The 23,828-nt window shown below is 44.0% G+C and overlaps 1 protein-coding gene across 1 annotated transcript in view; it reads left to right on the top strand.

Annotated features, from left to right (window-relative positions):
• cdk13 (cyclin dependent kinase 13) overlaps nucleotides 1-20,183 on the top strand; it is a 21,356-nt gene extending 1,173 nt beyond the window's left edge. Inside the window, exons 1-15 of the mRNA XM_084048087.1 lie at nucleotides 1-1,394; nucleotides 2,940-3,620; nucleotides 4,227-4,394; nucleotides 5,717-5,856; nucleotides 6,716-6,886; nucleotides 7,965-8,154; nucleotides 9,119-9,175; nucleotides 9,870-9,971; nucleotides 10,626-10,703; nucleotides 11,684-11,800; nucleotides 12,458-12,589; nucleotides 14,291-14,490; nucleotides 15,371-16,030; nucleotides 16,922-17,086; nucleotides 18,734-20,183. The exon at nucleotides 1-1,394 is cut by the window's left edge and continues 1,173 nt beyond it. Coding sequence (XP_083904213.1) covers nucleotides 43-1,394; nucleotides 2,940-3,620; nucleotides 4,227-4,394; nucleotides 5,717-5,856; nucleotides 6,716-6,886; nucleotides 7,965-8,154; nucleotides 9,119-9,175; nucleotides 9,870-9,971; nucleotides 10,626-10,703; nucleotides 11,684-11,800; nucleotides 12,458-12,589; nucleotides 14,291-14,490; nucleotides 15,371-16,030; nucleotides 16,922-17,086; nucleotides 18,734-19,434 — 4,914 coding nt within the window. The 5' untranslated portion in view covers nucleotides 1-42 and the 3' untranslated portion in view covers nucleotides 19,435-20,183. The remainder of the gene's footprint in view (nucleotides 1,395-2,939; nucleotides 3,621-4,226; nucleotides 4,395-5,716; nucleotides 5,857-6,715; nucleotides 6,887-7,964; nucleotides 8,155-9,118; nucleotides 9,176-9,869; nucleotides 9,972-10,625; nucleotides 10,704-11,683; nucleotides 11,801-12,457; nucleotides 12,590-14,290; nucleotides 14,491-15,370; nucleotides 16,031-16,921; nucleotides 17,087-18,733) is intronic.
• Nucleotides 20,184-23,828: the final 3,645 nt, after the last annotated feature.

Consider the following 23,828-nt stretch of genomic DNA (forward strand, 5'->3'; position numbering starts at 1 on the left):
GTGTAAATATATCAAATCTTGTTGATATTTCATTTAGATTAGATGCCTAATTCGGAGGTGCTTCGTGAGGGTCGGGGCAGAAGCCCCTCTGCCCAGCAGAGAGCCGCCGCCAGGACAGCCGGGACCGGGCAGGACCGGCGCAGCAAGCCGGCCAGCAGCGCTGCTGCTGCTGCCCAGCGTGAGGAGAGGCACCGGGACAAGAGGCGCTGCTCCGCGTCCCGGAGGAAGAAACACAGACAGGGGACGAGAGGAGGAGGAGGGGGCAGAGAGTTGTGGCAGCACGCCGATGGCCATGAAGGCAAAGGCGCCTTCCACAGAGAGGGTGAACTTCGGACTCTGGTGGAGTACGACGACGTGAGCTCCCAGTCGGAGGGCTTCTCGGGGAGCCCCTCTCCCAAAGTGGACCCGCACCATCATCACCACCATCATCACGCGCACGACAGGTTGTCGGCGGACCGCCTCAGCGAGGCGGACCCGGCTGAGTACAACGGACCAGCGACCCCCCCGGACAGGAGAAAGCGCCACAGAGCCCGGGACGTAGTTCACCCACCACCCGCCGCCACCAAGGATGAGCAGAAACCAACCAGGGGACCATCGGAGAGGAGGAGCAGCAGCAGGCAGGAGAAGGAACCGGGCAGCAGGCGAAAGGACCGTCCGAGCCGGGAGAGAGACCCGAAAGCATCAGCAGCAGCCCGCGGCGTTGGCGGTGGAGGTGGCGTAAAGGTGGCTAAAAACAACCGGGAGGCTACGACGAGGAGCAGTGACCGAAACGGGAAAAGGACATCTGCGTCGTCTCAGGCCCCACCGGTGGTGTCTGCGGATAAGACGGACAAGAGGGACTCCACTAGACGGCACAAAAGTAAAACGAGATCCGAGAGATCCGACAAGGAGCCCCCGTCCGCGTACAGAGATGCTCCACAGTCCTACAGAGAAGACCGTGAAGACCCAGTCCCCAGGGCCTCACACCGGAGGAGTCCCGGGCTCAAAGGAGAAAGTCCCTATGGGACTGGGACATCATCGCATCCGTTTGGCTACCAGTCTCCCGGCGGTAGCAGTTACAACCAGCTGATCTCCAGGAGAACGAGCCCTCCTACCTTCGGGAACAAAGACAGACAGAGACAGTCGTCGCCGCCTAGTTCCACGTACTACGGCCGGGACGCCGAGCTGTACGGAGGAGGAGGAGGAGCCTACGGCGCTTCGAAGTCGCCCAGCTCGTACTCGAGCAACAAGCGGAAACGTTCCCCCGCGGGGAGCCCGGCCACCTGGCGCAGGTCCCCCAGCTATGGCAAACACAGCCCGTACGAACAAGGGGAGCTCGGTGGAAGTCCCTACGGGAACCGTAGGAGATCGCGAAGCCCGTACAGGAAGTCGCTGAGCCCGAGCCCAGATGTCAGGTGAGCTATTATGACTTATAGGAGGACCTGTGTTCTTCTAGAACAGTGGTTTTCAACCAGTGGTCCTTGAGGGGGTTCCAGGTGGTCCCCAGCTAAATGATGGAGAGTCGGTAACCAAATGGACCCTTATATAGATCTTTAACTCTTGAGAGCGTAAAATGAAACCAAATGGACCCATATGGGTCCATTTGGTTTCATTTTACGCTCTCAAGAGTTACATTATTGTGAATCATCTGCATTACTTAATTAAAGAATTGCTATTTTGATCTACGTTGGCCTGGTATCTCCCCTATGGTACCAACATCAATACACAAAAACGTCTTGGGTCTGAGAGTCTGAATCTCATACAAACGGTGGTTCCGTAGCTCAAATGGCAAATAAATAATGGACCTTGATATGAAAACGGTTGAAAACCTCTATTGTAGAATCAATCACTCCTTCACTGTGTATTTGTTTGGTAGAATCTGCACAGCTTCCACCATGGCCGTTAAAAGGTGATGAAATCCAGAAAACCAGTTTCGTTTTCTTTTTTCACCCTCCCCACTAATGAAAAAAAGAGAAAAAGGAATGAATTGGGTGTTACTGTTGACAGAGCAGCAGTAGAGAGAGAGGGAGTACTATCACCCACTACACAACTGATAACATATACTAAAGTACAACATTGCGAAATATCATGACAAGTCACCTACTGTATTTATTACTAATCCATTTTCAATCCTGACGAAATAAAGGGAAATGTGATTGAGGCTAGTGCCTGAAACATCAGCAGTTTGCTTATTTGGTGATGCAATGCCTACTATTATTGCCTAGTGTCTGCTTTCCCAAACAACACCTAGATATCCACACCTAAAGAAACATTTCTGGTAACTTTTTAATGGTTGTTTGATATGTGTCGTTCACTTTCATGTTCAGAGCACTATAGCCTTCACTGACTATGGCAGTATTCTATTCATGCGTCTAATATTGACACTAGATCTCTAACAGATGTATCACACATGCAGCTCATATAAATCAAACTGATATTGAATGCTCAAACTATCATGATGTGTGTAGCTAACCTGAAAACGTGATGTATCTTGTTTCAAATTCCCAGGCGTTCCGCGAGGTCGCGCAGCAGAAGTCCATATATAGCCTATATAGCCCAGTGGTTCTCAATCTTTTTAATGTCAAGGACCCCCAAAATCATATGTATTTGGCCGCGGACCCCCATCTCAAATGTTTTGTTCCAGGGACCCCCCAGAAGCAAAGATTTGAGTTAAAAACTTTCGCTTAAAATATAAATATATTCAAAGGTTGGCACACATTTTCACGATTTATCAAAAATAGCAGATCTACAAGCTCATAGCGCGGCACTCGGTGCCGCGCTATGAGCTTGTAGATCTGCTATTTGTGAATAGCCAAAGTGTAAAAATATTAACACATTTTTCTGGGGACCCCCTGGTACCCCCTCACGGGCCCCTGGGGGTCCCCGGACCCCACTTTGTGTACCAACGATGTAGCAGACATAGAAAACTAAACTATGTATTTTGTTTCCAATTCCCACAGGCGTTCCGCCAGGTCGCGCAGCAGAAGTCCATACTCGTCCGTCGCGACGAGGCACTCGCGCTCGCACAGCCGCCACCGGCAGCACTCGCGCTCGCGGAGCCGCCCCTCCAGCCTGTCGCCCAGCACCATCACGTTCAAGAACAGCCTCGCCGCCGAGCTCAGCAAGCAGAGCAAGCAGAAGAAGGCCAAGGCGGTCGCCGAGGCGCTCGCCCGGGCCAAGAGCTCCGGCAGCAACGCCTCCACGCCCACTAAGGTGGGCTCTCTGTCCTCCTCGGGCCATCACCAGCACCAGCCCAGTCCCAAGTCCAACCACCACCACGCGGCCAGGAAGGGGGGCCGTCCGCCGTCTCCGCCGCATCCTCCTCCTCCTCCTCCGCAGCCCACGGAGAAGGGTCCCAGGACCCCTCCCACGTCCAGCCAGCCTCAGTCCCCCGCTGACAACAAGGTCTCAAAGAGGACGACCGCCGCGGAGCACCACCACCAGCCCAGCCGGGACAACAGGGATGGAGGAAAGGGGAAGGAGGACTCCTCCGTCATCAGTCGGGACAAGAGGAAAGCGCCGCCGGCACCACCCGGACCGGGCAAAGACAAGGAGCGATCGACTGGCCCCGCCGTCACCTCCATCATGTCCACTCTCCCGCTGCCGCCGAATGTCTTCGAGCACATGGACAGAGGAGAAAGGTATTATTGCCGTCCGATTGGGTCATATATTCGTCTGACATTTGATCAGAGTTGATTTTGCCAGAACATTTTGATTCAGTTTTAGTCAAATTTCAGTCATCTGAAATGTTTTAGTTTTTGTCTAGTTTTAGTCGACTAAAAATGTATTTTGGGCGGTGCCTTGATGGCGTCGTAATGGCTGATTTTACACTCGGTTGCATGCTGAAAATAGCAGATCTACAAGCTCACAACGCATCGCAGCGCGATGCGTTGTGAGCTTGTAGATCGGCTGTTTTCAGAGCGCAACACCCGAGCGCAACCAAACATAAAATGACTTGTCTTTTAGTTTTACTGGATCTCTTCTCCACTAGTCCCTCACTGACGTTTTAGTCTAGTTTGTACTTGTTGAAGTAATTGTCAATATATTTAGTCTTAGTTTTAGTCAACATAGCTTAGTTTTAATTTTGTTTTAATTTTGTTTTCGTCAGTGAAAAAAGGTATTCGACGAACATTTTTCGTCATAGTTTTAGTTGACAAAATCAACACTGCATTTGATGTGATGTGTCTATAGCATCGTAATTAATTGGGACTTTTCCCCCCCCCCCTCCTTTGTTTTCACAATTTCAGCCTCAGGGACACATTGTCCTTGCTCTCAGGGAAGAAGAAGCCAGAGCGGAAGGTCCGCCAGCTCCTGTCGGACCTGCCTCTGCCCCCCGAGCTTCCTGGTGGCCTGACGGCGTCCCCTTGCAGTCCGCCCGACGACAAAAAGGCACAGGCACTCCGCCGCAGGCCCAAGTAGGTTTTTGAACTCGGCTTGTTTTGTGTCGTTTACTTATGTTGTTGTATTGATCTGAGCTGTCTATGATTGTCAAGCCTGATTTAACTACCGAATATTCGGCCACCGAAACATATCGGCCGATAATGGTTAAAAAATGCATTTTCGGCTTTTGGCCGAAAGGGTTTTTAGGCCGAAAAAATATCACCGAAAGACACCGAAACATATCGGCCGAAAGAAACCGAAACATATCGGCCGATATCACCGAAAGACACCGAAACAATGTTATTTTCAAAAAATCTTGGAATAAAATCTGGAATAATCTTATTATATAATTATATAAATGTTTACATTTTACAATCTTTCAGCAGTCAGTCTGGAATTAATGTATGCATTCAAAAGTGCTTAATAAATGTTTTATGGACCCATAATAGTGATTATTATTTGAGTTTTGCCATAATCATCTATTTTGCCATAATCAGATAGCTAATCAACATTGGTAAACAAATAAATAAATTATGTATATTTATCATATTCTGCCTTTCGGTATTCGGTTTTCGGCCAACTGTTTTCTATTTTCGGCATTCGGTTTCGGCCAAGAATTTCCAATTCGGTGCATCCCTAGATTTAACCCATTCAATCCGGGAACGCATCTGTGCCACTTTAGATGTCTTTGGATGTTAAAAAATAGCAGATCTACAAGCTCATAGTGCTCTGCTACTTAAAAAAAAATCGTAAACATGTGTGCAAATCTTTGAACATATATTCTACAAATGTCTTTTAAATCCCAACAGTTTTTTTTGAGAAAAACTTATGTTGCTATATATCAGTGGTGCTCCAACTTTTCCATGTCAAGGACCCCCAAAATTATATGTATTTGGCCGCGGACCCCCATCTCAAAATATGCTGTTTCAGGGACCCCCAGAAGCAAAGATTTTAGTTAAAAATGTTTGATTTAAAAGATATATATATTCAAAGATTTGCACACATTTTCACGATTTAAAAAAAATAACATATCTACAAGTTTGTAGTGCGGCACTCATGCAACACTATGAGCTTGTAGATCTGCTATTTTCGAATAGCCAAAGTATACCCCCACGGAAGCACAGATCAGAGTTAAAAATGTTGGCTTACAAACATATTCAAAGATTTGCAAAAATGTGCAGATCTACAAGCTCATAGTGTAGCACTTGGTGCCACGCTATGAGCTTGTAGATCTGCTATTTTTAACTGATTTTCAAGCTAACAACGATTTGCGTTGCGTCGAATTGTTGGTGACAAAGTACAAATTAGGCTTAATGTGTTGCTGTGCTGTTAATGTTATTTAATCTCTAATCCCCAGAATCTGTGGTCCGCGGTTCGGCGAGATCAAGGAGACAGAGATCGACTGGGGCAAGCGCTGCGTGGACAAGTTCGAAATCATCGGCATCACGGGGGAGGGAACCTACGGCCAGGTGTACAAGGCTAAAGACAAGGACACTGGTTAGTGGTTCACTGGACAGTGGGGGAAGAAGACGTTTTGTTGTTTGTTGCCCTTGAGCCAAAGTGGGGAAACCGTACGTGATAAGTAGATTACATGGATTAAAGATCTCAAGTCGCCACGACTGGTTTCAGTCATATGGAGTCCATAGAAGCCAGCGTGTCTTCTATGGCTGTGGTTCTTAACCTATTCAGGCCGTGACCCCCCAAAATAATCATATTTGAACTGGGGACCCCCCCAAAATAATCATATTTGAACTGGGGACCCCCGACCCTGACAATCACTTGGAATTGTAATAGTTGAGGCATTACATTTAGTTTGACTCAGATCCACAGATACATATTGTGAAAATAGCCGATCTACAAGCTCACAACGCCTCGCGCTTAAAAGTCCTTAAATTGTCAGTTTACTGTACTGTCTGGGGACCCCCCCCCCAAAAAAAAAAATCATGTCCCGACCCACAGGTTGAGAACCACTGTTCTATGGGAGCATGTCGCTCAGCGGAAATAGCTGATCTACAATGTGACAAGGAGCTTTTTTAGATAGGCTATTTTCGGTTATTATTTTAAGATTGGACCATTTGAAGTGGTCAAATTAGCAATATCCTCAATCTGTGATTTCTTCCCCTGGTTGGCATTACTGTATATGTAGAACAGCAGGAACAATATTACTTAAACATCATCATTTTACATATTGTGTTAATTGTTTAGAAATCAGCGCTAGTGTGTGGGGTGGGGCTCCTTAAAAGTTTCTCAAGTCACACATTAGGACTTGGTCAAACAAACATAATAGTCGTGGGATTTTATTTTGCTTTCATCCATGGGATTATACGACTTGACTCAAGTTCTTTCCCTTCCGTAGCTGAAATGGTGGCTTTAAAGAAGGTCCGCCTGGACAACGAGAAGGAGGGCTTCCCCATCACCGCCATCAGGGAGATCAAGATCTTGCGGCAGCTCAACCACAAGAGCATCATAAACATGAAGGAGATCGTTACCGACAAGGCGGACGCCCTGGACTTCAAGAATGACAAAGGTATGTTTTTATATTATGGGCAATGACAACAGCAGCACACTTTGGGCTCGCATGGCTTTGAGATCATGCTGTACAAGGTGTTAACCCATTAAGACAGGGAACGCATTTGTCATTTTAGACTCTAACCACTTTAACCATCATCTTTTTTTTTTATCGTGAAAATGTGTGCAAATCTTTGAGGATATATATTTTTAAAGCAGACATTTTTAATTCAAATCTTTGTTTCTGGGTATTCAACACATGTCTTACAAATCCTAACTTATGTTGCTATAATCAGTGCTTCTCAAACATTTTCATGTCAAGGGCCCCCAAAATGATATGTATTTGGCCACCGATCCCAGCTCAAAATATGTTGTTCCAGGCAGGGACCCCCCAGAAGCAAAGATTTGTGTTAAAAATGTTTGCTTAAAAAAAATAATATATATATTCAAAGATTTGCTAAAATGTTTAAAAAATAGCAGATCTACAAGCTCGTATCGCGGCACTCGGTGACGCGATACAAGCTTGTATATCTGCTGATTTTGAATAGCCAAAGTAAAAAATCATGGTTGAAGTGGTTACACAGATGCGTTCCCGCTCTTAATGGGTTAATGCATAGTTAATGACTACGATCATTTCAGCATGGTTGGAAAATGAACTTGGCAGAGACTTGGAACTTGCTACTGATGGTACTCCATCACATTGAACTTTGTCACCTTTTACTTTTTGTCAACATTATGTTATTGTGTGGGACATAATGCAATTTAAAGTGATTTTAAATGTTTTAGCTGGGGGGGAAAAATCCCTGGAGAAAATACTGTTTCTCAGAGTCTGGTCCGAAGCCCACCAGGGGTCTGTCTGGGTCTAATAACAGCATGGCTTGTAGGTGTTTTAAAAGGCGATCAGAAAGGGGGGAAATAATAACTGTTAAAAGCAGCAGCAAACATAATGGTAGTTTTAAAAGGCGATCTAAAAGGCACTTCGGATAGTGTGCGGTGTGATTTCGAAAGCACACGTCTGGGACGTGTAGAGCGTTGTCCCCGGATGTATTAGGGAAGGTTTCTGACAGCTTCCCTGTGTTGTTCCTTTCCCCACCCAGGTGCGTTCTACCTTGTGTTCGAGTACATGGACCATGACCTGATGGGGTTGCTGGAGTCCGGTCTGGTCCACTTCAACGAGAGCCACATCAAGTCCTTCATGCGCCAGCTGCTGGAGGGCCTGGACTACTGCCACAAGAAGAACTTCCTGCACAGGGACATCAAGTGCTCCAACATCCTGCTCAACAACAAGTGAGTTCTTGGGGATAGCTGTCGCCACAACTGATTTCAGTTGGCTGACTTCTATAGAGCACCGAAGTCTGACGTAATTTACACATCCTACCTGGTTCGCGGTTTTCCACCCCCGTTCTGAATCCCCATAGACGTGTTTAATATCGCGTCAAATAAGAACTGTGTTCCAAAAATAAACAAATGACCCCGGCGGTTTTACTCTTATGGATATGAATCATCAACTGACGGTGAGAAAACGATAATGTTACTTCCGCCGAATTAGTTACATTTTCGCCAGAAACAGACTGTATCAAATATAAGTGACTGACTATCATAAACGATACAGAACCTCCTCCGTGACAATATCGCAGAGACAGTTTGTTTATTTTTGGACCACAATTCTTATATGAGACGATTCTAAGATGACCCAATGTTATTCTCCATAGAGAAATTACCTTACGAACCAGGGGATGAACGAGTGACGTCAGGACTTCTGTACTCTATGGAAGCGTGTCACTCATTGAAAATAGGCAAATCTACAAGTGTAAGCTTGCAGATGGCCTATTTTCGCTTATTAGTTATGTTAAGATTAAAGCGTATTTGAAGTGGTCAAACTAGCGATAGAATAAATATCCAATATTCCAGAAAACCCTAATGATCTCGGATATTTCATAAAAGCAAAGGTCAAAGCCTCAGTCTGCAAATTCTTCAACTTGGCTGGCTGTATGGTTACTAAAACATAATTATTTTTTACATATTCTGCTTGTTTATGAAACACAGCGCTAGTTTCACAAATTGCAGATTAGGACTTGGCCTAACAAAATGTTTTTCATGAGCTTTTATTTTGCTTTAATCCATGTGTCTGTGACCACATTCTCTATACGTTTCCTTAATTGTCATGACATGTATTTATGTTGGTCTGGAAAAGACATTTTCTTGTTACTTTGGGTGATGTTTCTTTTTTTTCTCTTTTCTTCCCTAACAGGGGTCAAATAAAGCTTGCAGACTTTGGCCTGGCTCGTCTATACAGCTCAGAAGAGAGGTGTGTGCCTCCTTATGTATTATTTGTGTCTGTTTGACAACTGCAACTTTGCCCTTTTTCCTTAGCTTGTGTTGCTTCAACAAAAGATTTGCATCCTTATTATGCGCTATATATATACAATAGTGTTGATTTAGTTTTAGTCATAGTCTTTTGAATAAAATTCCATTTAGTTTTAGTCATATTTTATTCATCTGAAAGTCTATTTTATTTTGACTAAATATCATAAGATTATAGTCGACAAAATCTACAGTTGATTTAGTCAACTAAAATGTATTCTGGCGGTGGCTTGATGGCATCATAATGGCTGACTTTACACTTGGTTGCATGCTGAAAATAGTCGATCTACAAGCTCACTGCGACGCGTTGTGAGCTTGTAGATCTGTTATTTTCAGAGCGCAACACCTGAGCGCAACCAAACATAAAATGACTTGTCTTTTAGTTCAACTGGATCTCTTCTCCACTAGTCCCTCACTAACATTTTAGTCTAGTTTTTATTTGTTGAAGAAATTGTCGATATATTTATATAGTCATAGTTTTAGTCATCATAGCTTAGTTTTTATTTAGTTTTTGTCAGTGAAATAAGGTAGCCGACGAACATTTTTTCGTCATAGTTTGAGTCGCCGAAATCAACACTGATATACATTATGATAACACATGTTTCCCGTTTGACCTCCTTGTTGTTGCTCCCTTCCAGTCGACCGTACACCAACAAGGTGATAACACTGTGGTACCGACCGCCAGAGCTGCTCCTGGGAGAGGAGAGATACACGCCTGCTATTGATGTGTGGAGCTGTGGGTACGTAACACCACCGGGCCTACTGGCTGTTCAATGAGATCTATCTGTGTTGATCCAGGCTTACTGGCTGTTCAATGAGATCTATCTGTGTTGATCCAGGCTTACTGGCTGTTCAATGAGATCTATCTGTGTTGATCCTGGCTTACTGGGGTGTTCAATAGATCAAGGGTTCCCAAAACTTTTCAGGCCGTGACCCCCCCCAGAATAGTAATATTTGAACTGGGGACCCCCCCCACCCTGACAAGCACTAGAAATTGTAGGCATTATAATTTAGTTTGACTCGGTTCCACAGATAAATAGCCGATCTACAAGATCACAACAATGTTGCGAGCTTGTAGATCGGCTATTTTCTCAATGTTTGCCTCTTTCTTACGTAATATTTGGCCAATTTGGTACTAAAAAGGTCTTCAAAGTCATTAAATTGTAACTTTATAAATGTGCAGATACCCTGTATACACTTATACGGTATGTTGGTTTCCTAACTGTTGTGTGAGAAAACAATGTTTCACATTAAGCTGATCATATGGGGACCCCCCAAAATAATTGGGGAGGGGGGGGGGGGGAGACATTACAATAGATCAATATTTCAATTCAAAATATCCATGTTTTAAAGAATGTACTCATGAGTGTCGTCTCATCTTGTCCACCCTACAGATGCATTCTTGGGGAACTGTTCACAAAGAAGCCGATCTTTCAAGCTAATCAGGAGCTGGCTCAGTTAGAGCTTATCAGGTAAGTTAAGGCTGAGAAAATGTTGTCTTAAAAAAAATTACACAATCTTGACCTCAAAGTCCATAACACCTGTTGGGGGAAAAGAGTTGTTAACTCATTGGCTGCCAGCTTTTTGAATTTTTACCTACAGCTGGCTGCCAGACTTTTTCAATGAGAAAAAAAAGCACTTAGGAGCCGAGATACAGAATTTTTAAGTTTTCAGTTATAAGGAAGTGTCTGGGAGCAAAACTCTTCGGAAAATCATATCTCCTTGGTCTTTGGGTTTTTTTAAAAAATTAAAAAAAAAAAAAAAACTTTTATTTTGAAAACATTTTTTTTTTGAAAGAACGCAGATCTGCGTCAATGGCAGCCAACGGGCTTTTGCGCAAATGAACGCAGATCTGCGTCAATGGCAGCCAATGTGTTAAAATGTGTCGTCCTATTGAGGACTCAGAGGAGCACATTGCTATACCTTTTGTTTAATGTGTGTCTACTGTTGTGGAATTCTGCATCAACCGGTAATTGATATCATGGGGAGAAGTACGTTAGACATACAGTCTGACACAGGTCGGTGGTACGGTAGTTATGTTAAGCCCTTCAGACCGAGAACACATCTGTGTCATTCTAAGGTTTCTTTAGCTATTCAAAAATAGCAGATCTACAAGCTCATAGCGCAGCACCGAGTGTCGCGCTATGAGCTTGTAGATCTGCTATTTTTGAATGGCAGATGGATTGTGTTCTCGGTCTTTAAGGGTTAACGAGCACAGGGTTCAGACCGTAGTTATACTCTAGCTGCTACAAGGACACGCTGAACCATAACAGACGGGCTGTAACAAAAACAATAGCTATCAGGCCTAGTGGAGACATCTTGGCTCCGACAGACTACACCGTATCATGTCATATAATGTATTATACAAGTACTATAAGTGATGGTAAAATATAACGGTTAGATATGAACAAACATAATAGCATAACATAATGTCTTCCTCACTACCTTCCAGCCGGATCTGTGGTAGCCCGTGCCCTGGTGTCTGGCCGGATGTTATCAAGCTCCCGTACTTCAACACCATGAAACCAAAGAAGCAGTACAGGAGACGGCTACGAGAGGAGTTTGCTTTGTAAGTATAATAATCTTCCACATTTACCCCGATGGATCGATGCCCTTGTCCACATGCAGTGAGAGAGCAAATAGTTCTTCAGTATCTTGGGCCAGGATATTAGACATTAAAAACTTGGCCAATTGACAGCTGTTGTGTAGATTAAACGTTAAGGCCACTGAAGACATTAGAACCAATAATATATATATTTTTTTAAACATTTAAACACAGTTATCGGACAGATATTATATATATATTTTCATATATATGATTTTTATTTTTAGAACTAGCAGGTCAACTTGGGCATCACATTACAATAAAATGAGTACATTTCAGGTTTTTTAAACACATTATTTTTCTGTGCTATTCAGACCAGAAGAGAGGGATCCTGAGTCTCTTTGAGTCTCCTACCGGAAATAAGCAAAGTCATCAAATTATTGTCTCAGGAATGCGTCAAAAATAAAATAATCTCCATGAATTCAAGGCTTCATGGGGTGTAATTGATAGAAAAAATTGATTATTTTGGGGTGAACTACTCCTTCAAAGCAACGTCAGTCTTTTAGAAAGTTCTCAGTCCGTTTATCCTCGACGGTCAAGTCCATGGCAGTTTGCCAAGGACAGAAACAGTCTTGGGTCTTTCAGCTGTGTGTGATTTTTAAGATGTTTCTTTTGCCTCAGCATCCCGCCGTCAGCCCTGGACCTGTTTGACCACATGCTGAACCTGGACCCCAGCAAACGCTGCACGGCCGAGCAGGCGCTGGTCAGCGAGTTCCTCAAGGACGTCGACCCAGACAAGATGCCTCCGCCAGAGTAGGTTTTCACCTCGTGTTGATTTTGTCGCCTAAAAAACCATGACGACAAAAGTGTTTGTCGACTACCTTTTTTCGCTGATTAAAACTATGACTAAATATACTGACAATTTCGTCAACAAATAAAAACTAGACTAAAATGTTATGGAGGGACTAGTGGAAAAGAGATCCAGTAGAACTAAGACAAGTCATCATGGGTGCTCGTGGGTGTCACAGCCCGGAAATAGCTGATCTGCAAGCTCACAACGCGTCGCAGCGCGACGCGTTGTGAGCTTGTAGATCAGCTATTTTCAGCATGCAGCCAAGTGAAAATCTGCCATTTCTATGTCATCAAGGCACCGCCAAAAATACATTTTAGTCGTCAAAATCAACTGTAGATTTAGTCGACTGAAATCTTATGGTATTTAGACAACTAAAACTAGACTAAAAGTAAGACATGTCGGGTGACTAAAATATGACTAAAACTAAACAGAACTTTGTTGAAAACACTACGACTAAAACTAAATACAAATTTGCTGTCAAAATCAACACTGGTTTTCGGCCCGTGTTTTTTTTGTCACGTGTCCAAACTCTTCATCTTGTAGACGCTGTCTCACCATACTTCATCCCAACTCTCTCTCTCCTCTCCAGCCTTAGTTATTTGTCATATCTGTCCTGTGCACCTTTCTGTTTATGAAGCCTAAAAGGCCAAACAGAAATGTAATTTTTAACAACAGAAACGCAATTACATCGTTTAATCGCATTTGATCGTCACGTAAAATGTCATAATCGTGACAGCCCCTAGATACTATCTCTCCATGCTTTATCCCAACTCTCATGGATTAAAGTTCTCCGTCGCCATGGCTGGTTTCAGTCATTTGGATTCCATAGAAGCCAGCATGTCTTCTATGGAAGCAGTGAAAATAGCTGATCTACAAGCTCTCAATGCTTCCAATACGCATTGAGAGTTTGTAGATCGGCTATGTTCGGTTATTATTTTAAGACGAGAGCATTTGAAGTGGTCAAACTAGCAATATGTTCTCAAGCATCTTCCATGGGATCTTAGTAGTCTTGGATATTTCATAGAAAAGCAACGTTTAAAGCCTTAATGTGTGATTTCTTCAACTGGTTGGCAGTATGTAGAACAGCAGGAACAATATTACTAAAATATAATTTTACATATTGTGCTAATTGTTTAAGAAACTAGCACTAGTGTGAGGGGGCTCCTTACACAACTGCTGCAGCAACTGAACATTTGTTCAAAGATTGTTGGACAGCCACTTCAGAGGCTCTATACAACTACGTATAATGATAGTATGATAAGGTTGGCAAGGAATATCACTTCAAACACTAGCCATGCTTTGTATGGAGAATATAGGTTGCTGCCTTCAGGAAGGAGATACAGTGTTCCTACATACAATAAGGTCAAACTGAAGAGGTCCTTTGTCCATCAGATGACACTGAGGCTTAATCAGGAGTTATAGGCCAAGGGTAGGCTGAGTGGTGGACATTGCTCTTGTCTCTGTATGTCCTTATGTATGTATTTTGTTTTGTTTTTCTTGTGTCATGTCAAATGTGTGTACTGTTTATTGTTGCATACATGGCGGCTGGGTCGCAAGACAAATTTCAGTGTGAACTGACAATAAAGTATTATCGTATCGTGTCGTATTTCACACTGTTTCACAAATCACACATTTGTTTTAATCTCCTCTCCTCTCTCCAGCCTCCCGTTGTGGCAGGACTGCCACGAGTTGTGGAGCAAGAAACGTCGGCGACAGAAGCAGATGCCGGGGGAGGAGCTGGCGCCCCCCAAGGCCCCCCGCAAGGAGCTGGGCCTGGACGACAGCCGCAGCAACACCCCCCAGGGCTTCCCCGTTACCGGGGTCCTCAAGGCCCCCAATGTGTCTGCCTCTGCACTGCTGGGTGAGGAGGGCATTCGTTTTTTATTGCGTTGTATTTGTGGTGAATTTGAATTGTGGTTGTTTTTAATACAAATCACCAATTTTGATTGAAGCCGTGATAAAATGTTGAGATGTAAGCATTACTGTTGCAAGATATGGGGTTTAATTCAGTGGGTTATGCCCCCTCACCAATGATAACATTTTTGTTCATCAGTCCTTTTGTCTAATTCTTTGTTATATGCGGTAGTTTTATGTTTGTCTGTCTTTTTTTTTGATAGATTGAATAGTCTATTAGTCAGAAATGTAAATGGCATGAGTCACAGTAAGACATTAAAGCTAAAAGGATAACAAAAAAGTCCTGGGGACTTGTTTCATCTAGAGCAGTGGTTCTCAACCAGTGGTCCGGGGACCACCAGGGGCCCTTGAGGGGGTTCCAGGTGGTCCGGGGACCACCAGGGGCCCTTGAGGGGGTTCCAGGTGGTCCCCAGCTAAATGATGGAGAGTTGGTACAACCAAATGGACCCTTATAGATCTTTAACTCTTGAGAGTGTAAAATGAAACCAAATGGACCCTTATAGATCTTTAACTCTTGAGAGTGTAAAATGAAACCAAATGGACCCGTAAGAGTTAAATTATTGTTAAACATCTGCGTTACTTAATTTACAAGAAGTTTAACACAATTATAGAATGTAGAAGAATTGTTCTTTTGACAAAATCTTTTCCAACAACAACAAAATATTCTACGTTTTGGGAGAGTCTAAATCTCATCAAATGGTGGTTCCGTGGCTCAAATGCTGAATAAATAATGGACCTTGATATGAAAAAGGTTGAAACCCACAGGTCCCAGTAAATCAATCTTTGACAACGAACACGATTTTTAATCCCAAATGTTTCTCCTGCAGATCCAAAGGGTCCTGTAACCTCCCAGCTGACCAAGGAGCAGCTGGCCGTCCTCATCAACTTCCTGGGCCAGCCCAACAACGCCGTCAACACGGCCCAGCAGGCCCAGTTCCAGTTCGACCCCAAGGTCACCCAGGAGACCCTGCAGCAGCTCTCAAAGGTGCTGGACCACGCCCCGGAGAGGACCGGCGCCTCGCCTCACCCCCTCCTCCTCCTCCAGCCCCAGCAGCAGCAGCAGCAGCAGCAGCAGCACACCCCCAGCAGACACACGCCCAGCAGACACACCCCCAGCAGGCCTCCTCATCCTCCTCCCTCCTCCGCTCCTCCAGGAGGAGTGCCCCGCACCCCTCCCATGCCCAAGCCTCCCTCTCCTCCTTCTCTGTCCTCCTCCTCCTCCGCGGCGCCACCACTAGGGGGCGCCCCAGAAGGAGGGGAGACGGCCCAGACGTCCTTGACCATGCTGCTGGCCCAGCTGCTCCAGGCCCAGCAGGCCCAGCAGAGGCAGGAGTCTGCTGGAGGAGGAGGCGAGTGTGGAGACGTAGGGGACGGCGGCGCTAACCTCACCGCCGCAGGGAGAGGAGCTACACCGCTAAGGGGGGGTGGTCCTCTACAGCCACCCGTGGAGGTCAAGCACCCCCCCGAGCCATGCCCGGTCTCTCCAGGTAAAGGCAGTAGTTCTCAAACCTTTTTCGTGCCAAGGGTCCGCCTCCCCAAATCGATATGTATTTGGCCACATCTGAAGATGGGTCTGCTTCTGGGGGTCCCTGGAACAAAATATTTTGAGATGGGGAGAACCACTGATATTATAGCAACATAAGTTTAAAAAAAAAACCCTGCATGTTCTCCCTGTGTCTCCTAGGGTAGTTAATACCCTCACAAAAACATGTAGTAATCCTGGTCACTATACCGCCTCCCCCATGACAGCCAGGGGGCGCCTGATGGAGGGGAAGGGAACTGGTTGGAATAACGTGTTCCTTCCACACGCTACGTCCTACCGGGGAAACTCCCCCCTGTCACTTAGATAATTGGCACCGGGTGAAAAGGGTTACAAAATCATGGGATAAAAAAGAAACAAAAAAGATGTCATGATTTTAGAAGACATTTGTTGAATCCCCAGAAGCATAGATTTAAATTAAAAATGTTTACTTCAAAAAACATATATTTTCAAAGATTTGCACACATTTTCACGATTTTCTTAAAAATAATAGTTGATTTACAAGCTCATGGCGCATATTCTTTTGAATTTTAATACCCAAAGAAATAAAATATGACACAGATGCGTTCCCGGTTTGAATCGGTTAATCAAAAGTACCATAGCCTCACAACATTTTTTACCACTTTCTTCTTATATGTTGGCTATTCAAAACTAGCAGATCTACAAGCTCACGTCACATGGTGCTGTGCTGCGAGCTTGCACAGCTGCTATTTTTGAAAATGGCACAAATATGTTCAGATGGGGGGTCCGTGGCCAAATATCAATTTTGACATGAAAAAGTGCACTAGAGTTCATGTGGGGTAAGGGTGCACCACTAATTCAATCTTATTTTTTCCAGTTTCCGACGCAGGAGGCGTATCCATCCTCCCTCCAGACCAGAGGCCCCCCGAGCCCCCGGAACCTCCGCCCCACGCAGACCTGGACTACAGGCAGCAGCTGCCCCCGTCTGAGCCCCAACAAACCAGCCTGGTTCTGTTACCCCCCAACGCATCGGCATCATCAGGTAGGCCTGTCACAAGTATTACATCATCGTCTAAACGCAATTATTTTTGTCATAATCGGCATCGTTTCCATTTCTTATATATAAAAAAAAAAAGCAGAATTAGCAGATCACAACGCGTCGAAAAATATTCGTCGACTACCTTTTTTCACTGATGAAAACTAAATAAAAACTAAAAAAAACTGAGCTATGATGACTAAAACTATGACTGAATATATTGACAATTTTGTCAACAAATAAAAACTAGACTAAAATGTTAGTGAGGGACTAGTGGAGAAGAGATCCAGTAGAACTAAAAGACAAGTCATTTTATGTTTGGTTGCCCTCAGGTGTTACGCTCTGGAAATAGCAGATCTACAAGCTCACAACGCGTCGCGCTGTGACGCGTTGTGAGCTTGTAGATCGGCTATTTTCAGCATGCAACCAAGTGTAAAATCAGCCATTACGACGCCATCAAGGCACCGCCAAGATACATTTGAGTCTACTATAATCTTTGATATTTAGTCGACTAAAACTAGACAAAAACGAAAACATTTCAGATGACTAAAATATGACTTAAACTAAATCAAAATTGTCTGTCCAAATCAACACTGGTTGTAAGCTTGTAAATCAGCTATTTCATCTATTTTAACCTTTTTTTAAAGCATACGATTAATACATATGTCATTAATTTCTTTGTATGTATCCGTCATTTGTCATATCTGCCCTGTGCATTTTTTTTTATTGTGAGGCAAACAGAAATGTATTTTTTATGTTTATTTTAAGTTCCGATATTCAATGTCCAAAAACAGTTTCTGAACTGTTGGTGCCACTATACAGTATATGACTGAATTGAATACCAAGGACCTCAATGGAAACAAGACCGCAAGGACCTTTTTGAACTGACCTTTTAGACAAAGTATTTTAAATGTAACTCTTTGACTAATAAAATATTCAATCAATCAATCAATCAACACAATTAACTCTTTGACTGCCAGATCAGTAGTGTAACAGTGTGCCACTGCTGCCTGCAAAAACTGCGATTTCACTGTACCTTTCGAAAGATCATGGAATATTATCCGTGACCGCTGTCCTCACAAAGATGGGCTCATTACACACACAGGGTTGTCATAGTAGAGGAAAAAAAAATGTGTCCGGTCGCGATCCTCCATTCAAGAGCTATGGCCCATTAAGACCTGGAACACATCTGTGTCACTTTCATTTGAGCTAAAAAAGCACTATTTTACACTTTGGCTATTCAAAAATAGCAGATATACAAGCTCATAGCGCGGCACCGAGTGCCGCGCTATGATCTTGTAGATCTGCTATTTTTGAAAAATCGTGAAAATGTGTGCAAATCTTTGAATATATATTGTTCAAATTTGTAACTCGGATCTTTGCTTCTGGGGGGGTCCCTGGAACAAAATATTTTGAGATGCGGGTCGGCGGCCAAATACATATCATTCTGGGGGTCCTTGACATGAAAAAGTTTGACAACCACTGTTATAGAAACAGTCGTCCAAACTCGCCGTCGTCGGCAGGCTGGGGACTTTGCGGAATTCGACGCGTTTACGCGTCTATGGCAGGCAAAGAGTTGTTCAATTGTTCATCGCAATTAATTATCAGCGTGTCAATTTATTAAACGTCAACGTAAATGTGTTATCGTGACAGCCCTATCGTCGGGTGGAAGCGACGGAGGAGGAGGAGGGGGGGGGAGGCCCCCGGAACCCCCAGACTACCCCCCACCACCTCACCCCCCCGCCGGTACAGAGGGACCACCGCCAGGCTACGGAGCCGCACCACCAGACTACAGCCATCACCCCCACCCGCCTCCTCCGTTCCCCCCCGCTGGCTTTGGGGACACTTACATGGGCCAGATGTTAGGAGGAGGAGGAGGAGGAGGAGGAGGAGGCCTCCCCTTGCCCCACGCTGCCCTGAGAGAGGTGTTCAGCGGACAGCCTCCTCCTCTGGCGGCGGGGGGGTCCCCGGCTGGCCACCAGCAGCAGGACCCCTCCTCCTCCTACCCTCCTCCTCCTCCTCCCCGAGGAGCAGCAGGAGTGGCCTCGATGTTCTCCGGGGACATAGACCACCGCTTCGAGTACAATCACAGCCCCGCGGAGACGGGACCACACCATCCCTCCTCCTCCAACCCCAACACCATCCACCTGTACAACCACGCCATGGCGACGCCTCCTCCTCCTCATCCCCCCCCACAGACCATCCCGGGGGTGGGGGTGGGGCCGCCACCACCGCTGGGCCAATCGTGGGGCTCCCCGTCGCAGCAAGCTCCGCCTCCTCCTCTTCCCTTGGGCTTCGGCCCTCACGTGAACTCGACGGCGGCAATCAGAGGGCGGGGCCTTCCGTTTCGATAAGGACTGTCTGTCTGTCTGTCCGCACGAACGCAGCCATCTGAAACGTGGAGGTCCTGGAGGTCACACTACCAATGGGCATAGAGAATAGACTAGAGGACTCGATCAAATTAAAGGAGCCCCCCCCCTGAAAAAAAGGCCTCCTCTCGAACCAGAGGGATCCTAGTGGAGATATGATGACGATGATGCACACACCCCAACCCCCCGGTTTGTAATAACTTAATAAAATGTGTCTGTGTGTGTGTGTGAGGCATTGTACTCTTTCTTCCTCTGGAATGTGAAGTACGTTTTGCAGAAAGAACCTACAGGAGAGTTACATTGGAGGAGCTTTTCTTACGCTCATACCATTTTTCATATTTTTTTGTAATCTATTCTGCTGTCTTTTAAATTAAACTTTTACCCCCCCCCCTCCCCCTCTTTTTTGAGTGTACATTTATCCCCCAGGCCCCCCAGGTGTATTTTAAAATCTCCGAACCTTTAGCCTTTTTTTCTTTAATTGCCTCCAGCAGGGGCAAAAGACGTTAGTATTAATAATTGTTTTTGCACTACTGACTTCAAAGTAGGCGGATACTATTTTAGCTATGGAATTGAAAATGAATCATGTGCATTATCTGCAAAAATGTAGAAAAATGACCAGTAATGTAGTTTATTTTTTTGTTTTTTTTGCCAAGAATATGGTGAAATGATGATGGGGTCAGTCGGTTGGTTTTTGATGGGCTTAGAACAGTGGTTCTCAACCTGTGGGTCGTTGGGGGGGGGGGTCCCCACGTGTTTTTTTTTTTTGGGGGGGGGGGGGGGGGGGGGGGCTGATGACAACAGTAAAGTGACAATTTAAGGACTTTTAAGACCCTTTTCAACACCTAAAAAAACAACTGGTGAAATTGTCAAGTAATATAAGAAAGAGGAAAAGATTTTGAAAATGGCAGATCTACAAGCCAATGATAATTTGGGGTGGTCCCCAGTTCAAATATGATTATTTTGGGTGGTCCCCAGTTCAAATATGATTATTTTGGGAGGTCCCCAGTTCAAATATGATTGTTTTAGGGGGGGGGGGGGGGTCACAGCCCTGAAAAGGTTGAGAACCACTGTGTTTAGAAAGCGGAGGAGAGAAGACCGTTGGTTCCAGATATAGACTGGTATGGTAGCACTTGGATGACTGCAGTAAAACTGATAGCTACTGAATGACTTGATGGACTAAAGGCTGTGTTTATAGTTTAAATTGCACACAGGCCCCCCCCTTTTTTGCCAATAGCCATTGTAAAATCTAAAAGTAAAACGAGAACACTTGTAACCCCGCGTTCAGAAGACAAAGCACCCATGTCTTTTTTTTTTTTTTTTTGTACTAAAATGTTTTTGTCCCCCCCCCCTCTCCCCCCTTTGGCAAATGTTTATTAAAGAAATGCCAACAATGCATTATGAACGTTGTTTTTTCTTCCTTTTAAGGCTATATGTTTATTGTTGTACCTGTTACGACGTGATATGGGATGATTACGGTTTGGTCATTTTATCCTTTTTTTTTTCCTGATCCTGTTTCAATCCAGGAACTTGTCTCTGTCATTTTGGATTTCTTTGGCGGCTGTTTGAAAATAGCAGATATACAAGCTCATCGGTGCTCGAGCTTGTAGATCTGCTATTTTTTAAAAGTGAAAATGTGTGTAAATCTTTAAATATTTTTTAAAGCGGACATTTATAAAATATTTTGTTCCAGGGACCCCCAGAAGCAAAGATTTGATTTACAAATGTTCGCTTTAAAACGTATATATTCATAGATTTGCACACATTTTCATAAACAATAAAAAGCAGATCTGATATACAAGCTCATGCCGCGCTATGAGCTTGTATATCTGCTATTATTGAATAGCTTGAAACTGTAACTCCCTCTTTACTGGCCTCCCGGCATGTGCACTTAAGCCTCTCTAAATGATCCAGAATGCCGCAGCACACCATGGTCTTCAACCAGCCAAAAGTCTCGCATATCTCCCCTCTTTTCCGCTCCCTCTATTGGCTCCCAGTTACTGCCCGCACACAGTATAAAACACTGAAGTTGGCCTACAAAGCAGTGGTGGAAAAAGTACTCAAATGTTGTACTTAAGTAAAAGTATCAATACTGCTATGTAGAAGTAAAAGTTCGGAATTCAGAATTTACTTGAATAAAAGTACAAACGTATTGGTTTCAAAATGTACTTAAAGTACCAAAAGTAAAAGTACAAAAATGTTTGAAAATAGCAGATCTACAAGCTCACAACGCGTCGCAAAGTGACGCGTTGTGAGCTTGTAGATCGGCTATTTTCAAATAGCCTATGTATAAAATAGGGCTGAAGTGGTTAATGTATGTTTTATAATGTAATCATTTATATCTGAAAAGTAACTAGTAACTAAAGTTTTCAAATAATTGTAGTGGAGTAAAAGTATAATATTTGCCTCTGAGATGTGGAGTAAAAGTACAGAAAATTGGGAATACTCCAGTAAAGTAAAAAAATACCTCAATTAAAGTACAGTACCAGAGTAAATGTGCTTAGTTACTTTACACCACTGGCTAACAAGAGGGAAGATGTCAGAATCTTAACCCTAAAACATCCGGGGACAACGCTCCAAATGTCCCAGACTCTGGTTCCCAAACTGTGGAACAAACTCCCCATTACAGTTAGAACGGCAGACTCGGATTACTCTTCAGCCAGTAGCACTTGCCCTCGCCTTGACGACCGTGCAGGCTCATGCAAAGGGTTAAAATGTAATTTAGATAGCATGTTATGTAGACCAGGGGTCTTTTCAACGTTTTCAGGCCAAGGACCCCCTAGCTGAGAGAGAGATGAAGCAGGGACCCCCTACTCTATATTGTATAAAATTGTGTTTTAGATCAACTTTTGCTGCTCTTTTTTCCCTCTACACCTATAGATCTTTGCCAAAAATAGCCGATCTGGTAGATCGGCTATTTTTGGCTAAAGTTCTTCTCAGAAAAGGGATGCTAGTGTTGAAGTGGTTAATGTAAAAAAAAAAAAATGTATCACACACACATATTTGGCGGACCCCCTGTAGTAACTCTGAGGACCCCCTAGGGGTCCCGGACCCCCTGATGTAGACAGATGCCAGGTTCATTCTTGACCTGGCATCCTATAGCTTGTATAGTTTCAATGTGCAGATTATTACATTTGTTGATATTCTGCTGTTTAGACTAATGATATAGGTTCTTGGTTTACCTATGATCCTAGATTACTATGTCTATGCATTTGATTGAGTACCTGGTGTTTACCTTGCTTACTGTAAATCACTCTGGATTAAGAGAGTCTGCTAAATGCCTACATTTTACATTTGTGTATTCCACCACCGGATGGCAGCAGTATGTCATGTGCCAGCACACTTGCATTTATGTTCTTGTTGCATAAATACAGTCAGACAGTGCTGTGTATATATTATCATTGCTGTCGCCAGGCAGAAACCTTCTATCTCCATATTTCAACATTTTCAGTCATGACATTTTATTTTGCTTTACCCCATGTTAATTCAAATGTTAGCATTTGCTATGCACACACACAGTCATTAAGGTCTGCCTAATCTAACCTATTAAGACCTGGGACGCATCTGTGCCATTTTTTGATTTGAGCTAAAAAGCATTATTTTACACTTTGGCTATTCAAAAATAGCAGATATACAAGCTCATGGCGCGGCACTCGGTGCCGCGCTATGAGCTTGTAGATCTGCTATTTTTGGAAAATCGAGAAAATGTGTGCAAATGTATATATTTATATTCTTTTAAAGCAAACATTTTTAACTTAAATCTTTTGCTTCTGGGGGTCCCTGGAACAACATATTTTGAGATGGGGGTCGGCGGCCAAATAAATATCATTTTGTGGGTCCTTGACATGAAAAAGCTTGAGAACCACTGATATAGAAACATAGTTTTTTTCAGAAAACAGTTAGGATTTAGAAGACATTTGTAGAATCGGCTTCAGGTCTTAATGGGCTAATTCAATTCAAACTCTATATCAGTTTCACTCCGAGCAGATCCTACAACCCAAACCAACCACACAGCAGGGCAGTGAGGGGTTAGGATGACCTGACTGAGGTAATGGAATCTCAGATTGGAGACACACCATCATCATCTGTGGGATTTTACACAATGGGCCTAAAACAGGGATCTTCAACGTTTTTCAGGCCCTAGCTGAAAGAGAGAGAGAGATGAAGCAGGGACCCCCCCCACTAATACATTGTATAAAACTGTGTTGCAGATTCAACTTTTTCATAGATAGATCCATAGATGACAGCACTGATTCATGTTTTTTGTTTGTTTGTTTACACTTTATCTTCTCTATTATTAATATGTTGGATTTATGTATTTAGACCTTTCACGCTGTACTTGGTCTGCTCTTTTTCCCCCCCTCTACAACAAACGTCTTTGC

The sequence above is a fragment of the Gymnoscopelus microlampas genome (assembly GCF_963454915.1).
Source record: "Gymnoscopelus microlampas genome assembly, chromosome: 22".
In the NCBI taxonomy this organism is placed as follows: domain Eukaryota; kingdom Metazoa; phylum Chordata; class Actinopteri; order Myctophiformes; family Myctophidae; genus Gymnoscopelus; species Gymnoscopelus microlampas.